The sequence below is a fragment of the Trichechus manatus genome, unplaced genomic scaffold (assembly GCF_000243295.1).
Source record: "Trichechus manatus latirostris isolate Lorelei unplaced genomic scaffold, TriManLat1.0 scaffold00142, whole genome shotgun sequence".
Taxonomy (NCBI): domain Eukaryota; kingdom Metazoa; phylum Chordata; class Mammalia; order Sirenia; family Trichechidae; genus Trichechus; species Trichechus manatus.
In genome coordinates this window covers 539,206-553,617 of record NW_004444078.1, presented here as the reverse complement: position 1 = coordinate 553,617, position 14,412 = coordinate 539,206, and the positions used below count along the sequence as shown (strand labels likewise).

At 35.3% G+C, this 14,412-nt stretch overlaps 1 protein-coding gene across 3 annotated transcripts in view; it reads right to left on the bottom strand.

Annotated features, from left to right (window-relative positions):
- The window catches only part of TMEFF2 (transmembrane protein with EGF like and two follistatin like domains 2), a 274,215-nt gene that overhangs the window by 247,902 nt on the left and 11,901 nt on the right, over positions 1-14,412 (bottom strand). For all 3 annotated transcript variants that reach the window (XM_004385575.3, XM_004385573.3, XM_004385574.3), the window contains exons 3-4: positions 13,677-13,806; positions 9,589-9,615 (exon numbers count right to left, since the gene is read on the bottom strand). In XM_004385575.3, coding sequence (XP_004385632.1) covers positions 9,589-9,615; positions 13,677-13,806 — 157 coding nt within the window. The remainder of the gene's footprint in view (positions 1-9,588; positions 9,616-13,676; positions 13,807-14,412) is intronic.

Below are 14,412 nucleotides of genomic sequence, written 5' to 3'. Positions count from 1 at the left end.
GAATAAAATCCTCAACATTGTAATATTATCTAACCCTGAGGATTAGATCTCAAAGTACATCACAAAGCTTGAAGAGACCAGAAAAGATGACACTATAGCCCAGCAAGTCTTGGCATCAAGTTTCCATCACAGCCACTTAAATCAATGTGTCAGAAATTCTACTCGTCAAAGGTCATGTTTTTCTGTTAGTGCTATGGTCTCTGGAGAGGACTGTCAGACTATCTGGAATAACTCTAGCCCTATCTCAGTGCTTACAAGATAATGCAAAACTTCCCAATTTAGCCAGGACCAATATGTGCAGAGTATACCATTTTGTGTGGATGCAGTTGTAAAGATAACGTTCCTATGCTACCTGATCCCACTAATACAATCCTTCTGTTTTGGCTGTCACCAAAAGAAGATAATGACAGAACAGCCACCTAGTCAGTTGAACTCTAGGATAAAGGAATAAGGAAACAGCTGGAAAATGAGAGAATGGGGAAAAATTAAGTTTATAAGAATTATTATCTAATTAGGAATAGATCTAGTTTAAATGATCTATTTGCAGAATGGGTTCTTGCAAGCACCAGGACAACCTTATTTAAAATCCAGTTAATTCCCTCTTTGTTCTTCTCAGAGGTATCAGCAAGGAATATGAAACTAAGGGATTTGTCAGAACCAGTTTACTAACAGACACCGGAATAATTCTTGTGGTTTGACTCATTGAGCCAGGATGCTAACATTACTTAAACATATTGTTTTCTATTTATTCCTGGATTTATTTTTTAATCCCAAAGCTATAACAAGTGTGTAATTTACCAGAGAAAATGAAATTGCTCTTTGTGAAGTACACATTGAAAATCATATGCTACAAGATGTATTGTACATTTAGTGCAGTAAAGAAAAGAGCTATATTTTCAAACCCAAATTTGAAACAGATTCAGTGCAATTTGGCATGCAGTGCAGCATGCAGAGATTCTCGTGCATTAAATACTGTCTGGTAACAAGTGGAATCTTTGCTTGCTCAAATATATCAAAACAGAAGAAGAATATCCTTAATAAAACCCCAATTAAAAAAGAAAAAAAACCCTAAAGGGAGACAGAAGAAAAGAATGGAAGAATGGATTCTACTACAGCAAACGCTATGATATCTATTCAATAAAGGACCACAGACAATCTCTTTTAGATGGGTGGCAGATTGGTATGTCCAAGACAGACAAGGAATACTCTAGAGAATATAACACAAACTCCTGAAAATCAAAGAAAGCCCCTAAAAAGAAACCTGAACTTTTTTCTTCTGGTTGCAGGTCTCCCTGCTAGCTCCCTTACTTCAACATAGCAGTCAGTGATCTATGAAAATCACCAGTCAGATCACATGACTCCTCTGCTGCAGACCCTCCAATGCCTCCCAGCTCACACAGAGGAAGAGCAAGGTCAACCCCACCTGTCTTCCTCTCCCACCAAGCCTCCTCTTGCTCACTTTAGTCCAACTAATGTCCTTGGTCTTCTTGGGGCACCCCAGCTATGCACCAGCTTCAGAGCTTTTGCATTTGCAGTTCCTTCTGCCTAGAAGCTCCTTTCCTCAGTTATCCACAAGGCTTGCTCCTTCACATCCTTCTTATCTTCCTTCAGGCCTTCCCAGACCACCTCAAACAAAGTAGCAAACCTCCCCCTACCAGTTCCTATCCCACTTTTCCCCTCATCCAGAGCACTCATTACCATCTGACAACCTGTATTTCTCCTTATTTGTTTACTGTTTTGTGTTTCTCCTCACAAAAAATAAGCTCTACCAGTGCAGGGATTTTGTCTGTTTTGTTCATTGGTTGATATTTTATAGATTGTAGTGGAGTCGTCAGGTAGTGAAAATGGTTAAAGTGCTCAGCTGCTAACAGAAAGGTTGGAGGCTTGAGTGTCCCCAGAAGAACCTCTGAAGAAAAGCCTGGTGATCTACTTCCCCCCAAAAAATCAGCCATTAAAAACCCTGTGGAGCACAGTTCTACTCTTACACACATGGGGTCATTATGAGTCTTAACTGACTTTGTGGCAACTGGTTACTGGTTAGTGAATAACATGAAGCAATGTCCACATTTTCCCTCCTCAGCTCCCTCTCCCGGTCTACTTCTCAACTGAAGAGAGACATCTGGCCCATGGCAACACTCCCTTCTTGGGGTCACCCACTTTGAATAACTAACCAATTGTGGGGATGTGAAGGTCCAACCCCTTCTCCCGATTCAGGACAACTCCTAGGGATAATCCCATCTTGAAATCTCTCCAAGTGCTCTGTCTGCTGAGGCTTTGTTTTGGTTGCATTAGTTCAACTCCTCCCTCTTTCCATTCCTGCTTTTTTCCCTTCCAAAGATGTACTACCTGTAAACTTTTTACAGGCAAATCTCAACCTTAGAGTCTACTTCCCCAGAAACCCTACCTGGGTCACAGATGAAGAGACTGGTAACAGAGAGGTTAAGTAACTTGTCCACGGTCACATGGCTAGTAGGTGGTAAAGCCAGGATCAAACCCACAGAGCCTAGCTCTAGAGTGTGTGCTTTTAACCCTATCTACTGCTGCCACCCACTCACACAGCCATGGTGTCTAACTGTCCATCCATCCATCCATCCACCCATCCATCATCCATCCATCTATCCATCTTTTCAAGAATTTAAAGTATATCAAATACCTTAGCTTGAATACTTACAGCAGAAAAGGAACAGGTTTAGGAGTGGGATATGAAGGGCAAAAGTAACAGACTAGAATAGATGGTAACCATGTGCCATGAACTGAGGAGTATGACTAACTCAGATAACAGACAACAAAACCTCGTAAGTTCTAGATTGGACAGAATGGATGGTTTCAAAAGTAAAAGTGAGGGTGGACAGGTGGTAAGGAGATGGGATAATAACATCTCATAAGATTGTTGAAAGAATTTATGGTTTATATAAACCACAGGGTACGGGGTCTGGTGTAGTTGTTGCAAACAGGTATAATTAATGGGATACTGGCCACCAAGAACAGGACTATTCAGGTAAGGAAACAGAGTCATCCTGGGGATATCTGCCTTTTTCAAAGTCTAAACTTTTTTGTTTACTCTGCTAACTCTTGGTGGGAGTCTGGGCAAGGCAAATGGGTTAAAGACTTTCTACTATCCCAAATGAACTTGAATTTATCTTCTCTTTTCATCTTCCCATCACTCTTAGGGTTTATATACTCCATCCATATTCATATTATATTTTATATAATATAAATACTGTATATAAGGAAAATACTATATTTTCCTTCCCTCTTGAAATTTGAGAATTGCCTTAGTTACCACATTTACTGTTGTGACTGGGTAAGATGTTCCTCCTTTCTGATCTTCATCTACACATTCAAAGGCCGTTGTTGCGATTAAATAATGTTATGATAGTGTTTTTATAAACCACAGAATCTTTTACAAATAATTATACATGAGTATAGCATTCTTACAGATTTATCTAATTCATGTTCTGACATCTATTTTAAAAGAATCTCTTTCTAAAAACTTCTCAAATCTCATTAGAAAAACTGCAGTGCTTACAACTCTGATGGAAATGCTTCCTTATAAGTATACAGAATTCTACATATTGTGAATGCCTCCCATTTTTGCTTTGGTTTTTCCCGGAGGATATACTCCTGCCACTGTAGTCTGAAGAATAACCATTTAACCATTCACTGTTTTGATATTTTAACAATATTTCCTATTTCTGATTTCTCTTGTATAACCACAGTTGCTTTGGATGGATTTATCTTCCAAACTGTGTACGAATGTTGTAATTTCACTTCCTTTCAAATTGCAGAGCTATCACTTCTAAATATTAAAAAACTATGATTGGAGTTGTAGAGTTCCTGTTATCATCCCAGCATCAATACTTTAAACCATCGACTTAAAATCACTGGTTAAAGGATTCAAACTTCTATAGAAGTCTCCAGAGAAATTACATTTTTAGTTTAGGTAAATGGGAGTAAAGAGCAAAGGTAATATGAATTTAAAATTAAAATAATTTCTTTTTTAATTTTTTGGAGTTCAAAGTTCTTTGCATTAAGTTTATTATAATCATCTTTCCTATAAGTTGATAGTATTCTCTTTACTGATAAAATAAATGAAGCTCGAAGGAGACTGAGAGTAAATCAAGTAGGCATCCTTCAATCCAGTTAAAAGTCTAGAATACAAATCTTTTGATTCCTAATCCAAAGCTATTTCTATCACACTATCACAGTACATACGATTAATTTTCTTTCTCTAGATATGCTTAAAAATATATATATGTATCAGTGATTCAGCCAAAAGTTTGTAGCATCCGTTTCACATTCCCAAGCAATCGTCTTTAGAAATACTGACTACTACTGCTCTACTGAAATAAAAGGAAAGAAAAAAGTGTGTTTTTTTTTTTGAAAACAAACTATAGTCATGTTGATAACAAAGGCTTCTTTCTTCTCCCTTTTCATTTTCCGTTATTCTCACTTTGTTTCCCTCTTTCTGATTCCTTTTTGTACTTTTCCAATTTTGTTATTCATTACGTGTGCCTCATTCATTCTACCCCTATTTCATTACTCCATCCCAACACTGTTCCTCTTCCAGTGAAGAGAAAGCAAGATGGATTCCAACCTATGGAAAGCTGAGATGAGATTTCAGTTGAGCTTCAGATGGCGATAAACTCATCTCCTGGCAGAATAGCAGCTCTCAGGTGTGAAAGAGCAAAAGACAAGATAGTTTCTGCTTTCTCCCCACATGTATTGCTATAGAAGAATCTCAGACCTTGCATGCTTTGTAGAATATCCTTATGGAATCAGTATTTCAGCTGAAGCTGCTTATAACTGATACCTGTCAGACTTTGGCTGTAATGTGAACCCAACAGAGAAAAAAACATGGTGAGGTACGCTGTACCTGCCAGAACCTGATGGTGACAGTAAGGTCAAGAAGGCAGATTCAGGTCAGGACAGGTAAAAGTACAGCAACAGGTAAGGAAAAGTTACTTAGCCTTACATAAGCATACTTTATGAAATGAACATTGAACTCCTTGTTATTCACAGTACATTTAACATTTTACTTCTGCAAGGGATTATTTTTCTTTATATAATTAGAATCATAATTTTTCCCATTGTGTTCTGAGAAGAGAATTTGCATGCAATCTCTTTGAGTGTAAAGAACTGTGTCATACTTATCTCTATAGCTCCAGATATCTTACCGCAGTACCCAGGTTCTGTTAGGCTTGCTCAATTCAACAGATTTCCTGAATATCATCAGATCCACATTGGAAGGATAAAAGGTTTTTACAAATGATTTTTAAGTTCTCACACTTCTCACAACACTCTCAGTTTTTAACAATCCACATATTCAGAAATAATGCCTTAAGGTCTATGATTTGTTGCAATGTAAACCCCTCTTGTTCTATCCACAATGTATATGAAGTAAGCATGTAAATTATGGGCATCTTAAGTAATTTTATATAAGATAATCTGTACAACACAATTTTGCATCAAATAAAAACAATATGTGGTAACTGGTTTCTTACACAAAAGTTATCAAAATCACAATTACCCAGATAATTCAAATAAAAAGCAGGCTTTTCATTATCCAGATAATATACATATGTTCAGTTTGACTTGTTGTTGTATATATCTGACATCAATGTATGTAGGTTGTATAAATAGGCCTAGGGCTCTATTTTATCTCATGAAATAACAACCGTACCTATGCAGTGTATATTAAATACATTTTATTTCTGTAGACTTTATCCTGTAACAGCCCATATATGTTAATCAAAGATTCAGTTGTGGATTTTGCCATACCTGTAGCAGCATAAGGAGCCCTGGTAGCACCGTGCTTAAGTGCTTGGTTGCTAACCAAAAGTTCAGCGGTTCAAACTCACCAGCCGCTTCATGGAAGAAAGATGTGGCAATCTGCTTCCGTAAAGATTTACAGCCTGGGAAACCCAATAGAGCAGTTCTACTCTATCCTATAGGGTTGCTATGAGTCAGAATTCGACTTGATGGCAATTGGTTTGGTGTTTTAATTTTATAACAGCATAACACATTTACTAACATTTAACAATTATTTTAATAGTTGGAATATGATGTTCATTTTATTGGACTTTTTAAAAGAAAGATAACAAAAATCTAATCTTTCTAGAAATAGTTTTCAAAGAGTGTAATGGAAAATGTTCATAGTCTCATTTTTTATAATACGATTGAGAGACTTTGGAAGAAAAGCAGGGGTTAAAAATTATCCTTCAACCACCCGCACACACTTGGATTTTGAGAGGAGGCTCCTTTAATACTTTTTCTTACTTTACTGCAGTATTTATTGCTTAAGGAGGCCTGTGAGTGGATAAGATGTTATTATCACTCCTACACACACCCATTTTCTTATTTATGACATTAAATCTCCATGTATATAAGTACTTGAAACACCACACCCTTTCTTTCAATTTCAGTTTCTGAAATTCTTTGGAATTTGGTCCACATGTTACCTTCCTATAGTACATGTCTGTTAATTACAGTTTTTTTTGGTTGTCAAGTGTGAGTCTATCCAAATAAGGCTATTTGATGTAGCTATGCCTTTCCAAACAATTACTCTTGTTTGAAAACAGAGTTCAATAAACAGCAAGTTTTATGTTCAAAACTAATAATACAGAAGTATTCTTTGTATTAATGAGTTTCTTGAATACTAAAGGAAGATATGTAGTCACTGAAATGGGAAAAGCCAACCTTTAAGACTTGTTTGCAGTGTTTGTTTCTTATTATTCTAAAACTGCCTTTAGGAAGGAATGCACATTCGCAGAGCATACTAGAGACACAGTAAACTTGTTTTACCTGAATCAGGTTAGCTATTCCAATTGTTTCACCAGCGTAAACAGATCAATGGTTAATGATTCTAAAATTCCCTATAAAATGAGTACTGACAAGTTAACATAAATTTAATGAAACCTTTATATCCCTTTTATACTGTAGTAAAAATGTTCTCAAATGCAGTAAATGGCATACATGCTTTTGTGCAAACAGACTAAGCTTAAATTATTTTAAGAATAATAAGATCTAATCTTCATTGCTAATGCAATATGCATTCATTTAAAAAACCTAAGACAATCTGAAAAAATAGTAAAAAATGATGTATTTTAAAATGATTTTGGGTTTGGAGGTTTAATTATATCATCTGTGATAGTCACACATTATCAATGTTTTGCAAGTAAATTTGTTCACTTCACTATTCAGATCAATGTACTCCGTTTGGGAGTTATATTAACTCTTCTTAGAACAAAGAATTAGAAAAATAAAGATTAGCCACCCAAAGTTCTTGCAAATACCCCAATTATTAACTAAGTACATATTATTGGGAACAATATATCCTAAGATTTAGAACAATCATGGTTATGATGATCAGATTAGCCAAACAATCACAGTTAATTCAATCACTATCTGTTAATTTAAAGGAAACTTATTCTGGCCACACTGATACTTTGGTAATATGAACTCAATTAGAATACAGAGGTAAATCTATCCTTTGTATAGTAGACCCTGACAGGTCAGTGGATATGTGAATAGAACTTACACATTTCACTCTAAGTTAGGTTTTTAGGTTCTGGTTTTTAAGTTATTTTAGCATCCTATAGTAGAAAATCAAAACCATTAGTATTTCAGAGCAAAGTAACACATAGACTAGAAAAATGTAATTTTATCCATATGTATATATGCGTTCAGTCTCTCATTAAAAACCAAAAAAAGTTTACCCAGCTAGGAGTAAATCTTCATTGCCATAATCTTCAGAACAACAGTACTTACTAGAATACAACTCAGAATTAAATGGGATATATTTTTTTTCCTAAAGCAAATATCTCTTCAGAACTTGCTTTATTTTTTCTCCAAGTTATCATAAAGCATCTATAATTGAAAGAAATTGTAAAAAGAAAAAAAGAAGGAAAAGAAAACAGGGAAAGGAAACAGGCTCCCAAATGATGTATCACTCACATTCCATGAAATGCAAGTTATAAACTTCACATTCTTGAGATTGAAATTATTTGTGAAAAAAATCAGCTTTATTCAGACTGCAGGATAACGTAATGAACCAAAGATTTTAATATAAAGTACAATAAGGAAGAGTAAGTTTGATTTCACTTTCCACTTACATGTGCTAATCAGAACAAATGAAAACTAGGACTAGTATCTGAAACATAAGCCACCTCTTTTTATTAAACAAAATAAAAGTGAAGAAATTATGTATGATATGATAACGGATTCAAGGAGAAAAAAGTACATGGCGCTACTTTAACACAAACAGCAATGAAGATACTTTGTGTTGTGTGCAGTGGTTTGTTTAGTTCAGCTTAGCTTTTTAAAAATGCTAGAAAATTAACAAGGAGCTCTGATGGCATAATGTTTAAGTGCTCAGCTGCTAACCAAAAGGTCAGCTGTTTGAACCCACAAGTAGCAACGTGGGAGAAAAAACCTGGCGATCTGCACCTGTAAAGATTAAAAAAAGGAAAAAGAAAATCTGTTTCCCTCAAGTTGATTCTAACTCCTGGCAACCCTATAGCCAGAGCAGAACAGCCCCATAGGGTTTCTAAGGCTGTAATCTTTAGGGAAGCAGACTGCCACATCTTTCTCCTGAGGAGTGGTGGGGGGGTTCAAACCGCTGCCCTTTTGGTTAGCAGTTAAGTGCTTAACCATTGAGCCACCAGGGCTCCTAGGAAACTCTATGGAGGCAGTCAATACTGCTGTGAAGAGTGGAACAGTTCCATCTTAACACATTATCTGCTAAATTAGGTAATCTACACATAAAAGTAAACAGTTGGAAAATATACAGAATTTTGTGTATAACTAATTTCTTCCAAAAGAAACATTTAAAAAATTGATTAATTTCTGAATATTTCAGTGGTCAAATATCTACTAGAGGAATTGTTCCTTTCTTTTTCTCTTTCCTTAAGATATAATTTGTTCTTCTAAGCTCTTCTTTTCAAAATTCTAGGGAAGATTTTTAGGAATATGAAATCAGCTAAGAAAAACAAACAAACTTAATTTCTTAGTAGTAGTAAAACAAAGACCTAATGTCATATGACTTTTCAACATCAAATAAAAATAACACCTTATATTTGGTGACTTAAATTTTGTTTATCTTTTTATATAAACTAAAGCCACCTTAGTTTCAGATTATATATTTGATAATTTTGACTTTGCCTACATGATGGTTGTGTACGTGTTCATACTGATGTCTTGTTGAAGACAACTGAAGACAGTGTTATATATTTTCAAAACATAATATTTAAATGATTTCCTCATGAATTCTTTCTGTTCTGCCAAATATGTTTGGAAGCAACTGTTAGGAAGTTTTGACATTATGCGAGTCTGTCTCAAAGATAGACATGAATGAATAAGGGACGGTAGATGGAGATAGACTTCTTAAGTATGATTAATAAATATGTCAAAGAATTTGCATGCAATATATATTTACTTAATAACAAGAATGTTATTTTTATGTTTTCTCTGTTCCTAAAACGCAAAATGTTAAATTGTCTCAGATATTTGTAATAGAAAATATCCAAGTACATGTTCACAAAAATATCCACTTCTAAGTCTTTAAATATATAAAAAGGCAATTCCTACCTCCATCTCCAGATCCTGATCCTGCATCTGAGGAAAAAAAAAAATTGTATTTGCTTGAAAAATATATTTTAAAAAAAGTTGGAATTTTTTTTAGTTCAACTTTCTTTATTTAAGCCTCTAAAATCATTGTTTGAGAAAATTACTAATATTTAATCCATGAATGTATAGTCACATTAATTTCATTTCATTCTTATTCATATAACTTAGAAAATCAGTTCTCTATCATTTTCTTTCTTAAACTTCATGCAGAAAGAATTATCCATCTTCAAAACTATACCTAAAATTGCTATGTAAAATCCCTCACATTTGTATTTTAATCAGGCGGAAGTTGGTGTCATTAACAACAACAAAAAAAGAAAAAGATGCTCATAACAATCAGTTTTAGAAATTAAACAGCCTAAGACACGTGACAAGTAAATTCACAATTAAGGCTTATATTCTTGCAAACTGCATATGCGCAGAAAGAAGAACAGTTTATAAATGAATATCTTTTTATATAATTGTTAATATGCTTTCCAAATACCACAATTGTGGATGAATCTATTTGTTAAAGAGACTAAAATCATCCTCTGTTTTTGAAACTGGTAGAAGCATGAGCCTAACTTTTGCCTTCATTCTAAAATTGGATACTTATTCCCTGAGTGATGCCAGCAGAAAAAAAAACTCTCTTCTGGATTTCTCTTTATCCACTTCTCTCTCCTTCCTCCCACATACTTACAACTGGTCAAAGTTGCCTATCTCTGAGAACTCAGTTCCCAGAAAAAGTCAATTTTTTTCCCCCTCACCTGGTGATGATATTAGAATTGGTTATAAGAGTGGCCAAGACGCTCTTGAACTTGACCTCTAAATCAAATCTATCTTATTTGGAGTACTTGGAGTTAAGTGGAGGCATCATCTTCCTTCTGCCTCCCCCACTTATTTCCGTTCAAAATCCATTAGTTTGTGTATTTTCAATGTTAATACTAGGAAATAAGACTAATATTGTTATATTCTGTCTGATATGCCCTCATCCCATGTTGAAATCCCAAACACAATTCCAGATCTAGATCAAATGCCACTAAGACTATAAATTTCTTTAAGTGAAGGACCATGTCTTGTTCATCCTCCTATATTTAACTGTACTACACATAGAGGAATGAATAAAGGCTTATGGATTTCCAGCTCCAATTCCAACTCATTGGATGACATAAGAAATGTTATTCAACCTTCTTCATAAGCTTATTGCCTCCTCTATAAAATGGGTATAGTTATGCCTACCTCATTGGGCTATTTTGAAGCTTACTGCACAATGTGTATTTTAAATGCTTTGCAATGTGCCTGGAACATAATTAAAATGTTGAGTAAACATCTTGCTTATTCATCTACAGATTTTCTAATAAACACATATGATTGGCAGAAAATCAAGATAAAATGGAAGAAGGGTTGACTTGAATTTTTTATGTATGCTTCTAAAAATTCAACAGGCATGGTCCTTAAGACAAGTTGTGTCTGATTTGACCCAAAATAAGTAGCCAGGGAAGAAAAGAGGAATAGATTCGGCAAATGGTCACTTAAGTCTGTGCCATTGTTATGAGTTCGTAATGAGAAGCTTTAATAGTTTCTCTATTATAAGATAAGCCATCACGGCAAACTAGAGATAAGCAGCCTACTAAAGCCTTATTAGTGAGAGAAAAGCACCAAAGAAGGCATGCTGTTGGACCTGAATCTGGGCTCCTAGTCAATGCATTTCTTAAATGGCAAAAAGTGAAATTGGCAGTGAGACCACTGAGCAGACTGCCCAATAGGAAGCCCTTTACTGAACAAGAAAGATTGGTAAATTCAGGAAAATATACTAAATTTAAAGTTATATCTTCTACTGTCTTTTATTCCTAGAGATGACAATTTGCGAACTCCACTCAGAGTTAAACAGCATTAAAAAACAAACGGAAAACCTGCAAAGAAAAATTGAATCCTCTTTTAGATGAAAAATCAGAACCCCAATTTATTTAGTCAGAGTTGGTTAATCAACATTACTTTGGCCCCACCATCATTATTCAGGTCAACATACTTGTAGATTTACAAGTCAATGGAAGATGCATTCAGCAAGATTGGTTTCCTAATTAAATCCTATAGAAATCCAAGTGTGTGAAGGAGCTAAGGATGGATTACTCAACTGTGATTAAATTTTCTACTTTGGCTAAGTATTTTTTTTTCATAGTATAACCAGCACATTAGGGACTAGGATCGAAAGACTTGAATGAATCAGGAGCATGGGATTGCACGTGCTGACAAGAATCTGGAAACTGGCAAAAAGGAGATTTTGCTACCAAACATCATTAGCCATAACCATAACTTCAGGGCTGTCTGTCCCTGTCATTGCTTGTTGATCCTCATTTGACTACTATCAGAGATGGACAGATGTCCTATATGATCTCAAAGAAGCAAATAATTTTCTCAATCCTCTCTGGTATTTGCCTCCATCATTTGTTTCTGGGAGTGGGGGTTCCATTTTTTTTTTTTCTAATCCGTTTGTCCTAAAAAACAAAAACCAAACCAAACCTGTTGCCCCCAAGTCGATAGTGACCCTATAGGACAGAGCAGAACTGTCCCATAAGATTTCCAAGGAGTGGCTGGTGGATTTGAACTGCCAACATTTTGGTTAGCAGATGAGTTCTTAACCACTGCACCACCTAAAAGGTCATTTTTAATTTTTTGTTATTTAGATATGGCAGATTGATTTTTCATAATTTGTTTCCTTTTTGCCTTTCTATTTTCCCCATCTTTGCTATGAGAGTAGCAAGCTGGTCTTTCTCCTTCCCTACTAGAGAGACCTGTCCAAAGACTCTCGCACATTTTGCTGTCACTTTTATTCATTACTTCTCATTTCCTGCCTGCCTCAACCATCCTACAAAGAACTGTTAACATAATACTTGAGTGTAGAAATATCCGTTATCTAAGAGGGTCTTTCCTGTAGAATAGACTTTTCCTGGCACTATTTTTATCCATTTCCTTTTTGGAAGAAGTTTATATTTTATATCATCATTATTTTTTTCTTGCAACTGTATCATTCAATTCCTCAGAAATCAGGACTTGGCAGAAAGATGAATATTTGTTATTATAAACAGCTATCGTAGGACAATGGAGCCCTGGTGGTGCAGTGGTTAAGAGCTTGGCCGCTAACCAAAATGTCGATTGTTCGATTCTCCAGTTGCTCCTTGGAAACGCTATGGTACAGTTCTACTCTGTCCTATAGGATCACTAGGAGTCAGAATCAACTTGAGGGCAACAGGTTTATCATAGGACAATAAAGTTTCTTTAGAATATGTGATTTTGATGTTTCAGGTCTAACCTAAAAACCCAGCTACATTTTAAAGCATTGCTTTATCAGGTTGAGCTTTCTTCTTTTTGTCTTCTTTCCCTGTAATGCTCTTCAGTTCTAAAAAGCACTGTATGCAGAAGGAAAATCTGAAAAGCTGAAGAACATATCAAGTCATTTTTCCTCCTCAGTTTCTTCATAGCATTCATTCTTGATACACTGTAATTAAAAAGCTTTCTAGAATCCCAGGTTAATTGTGTCAGAAAAGGACAGATGTCATTAGAAATAATAGCCATCACCAATACATTCTTCAATATAATCTGCCAAATGGTAAGAAGAGCATTTTGTAGGCCTGCTAAGGTTAGCTACATCTTAACTTCAGAATCAGACCTGCAAAGTTGGCCTCCAGATCAGCTATTGTTCAAAACAAACAAACAAATAAGCTTTACCTATGCATACATAGGTTTCTACATATTTGACACCTGAATGGTCAATTTAGATTTCTAATTACATTTGACTTCCATTCAACTATCTGCACTGCATTAAATAACATACGTATTAAAATCTATAAACATCCTTATGGTAGATTTCATCTTTGTTCTAGAAGTGATTTGAAATGCAAAAAGACAAAGAATAAGAATAATGCATGCTTTGTACAACACATGCTTTGTCTAGCCAATATATAGTCTGAATTATTTATCTGAATATAACATAACAGGAAAAGCAAAACATGATCTTATGGTCCAGAATCCATTCAGAAGGCTTCAGACTGTCTTCAGGATCGTATACATACCTGTGGCACATGATCCTTCTGACACCACAAGTATCTCACTCTGCTGTTTGCATGCAGCCTGTCGCAAGTAACACTCATTCTGGTAGCTCTCCCCATTGGAGCCACACACAGGCACGTAGTCATTGTTGCACTGGGGAGCACACAGACGTAAGCCTATGGTTAGTACTGGACTCCATTTCCCTTTGACATCCTCACCAGAAATAATCATTTGTAAAAGAAAGCACCTGTCTTCATTTTTGATGATTCCCAGTGTATCCAATAAATCTTTGACCTTGTAAGGGCATCACTCAAATACACACAAAGGCAATGTCAAGTCAGCCAACCAGTCATTTGATTCAGACAGGGTAATAAAAAGCATCTAAAAAGATCTGAAAATTCCAGCAAAGTGACTGGACAAGAAACAGGATAAATATAAAGCAACAAGCCTATCAATATTATTCAATTTTCTGATATATGGCTTATTTGGTTCGGTGCAGAAAATCTAAACATGCTACAATATCCGACCTATTCAAAATAGGTGACATCTACCTATGTTTGGAGCAGAAGTATGCAGCAGAAATGCCAAAGCATCCAGTTACTTCCTAGTATGTTTTATTTTTTTCTATTTAATTTTAATCTTAACAAATTTCCAAATATTTGGATAAGACATTTGGTTCACTAATTGATATTTCATGTATTTTTAAGACCATTGGACACTGATGTAGACTTAGTCTGGAGAAAAACAACACATTACGGA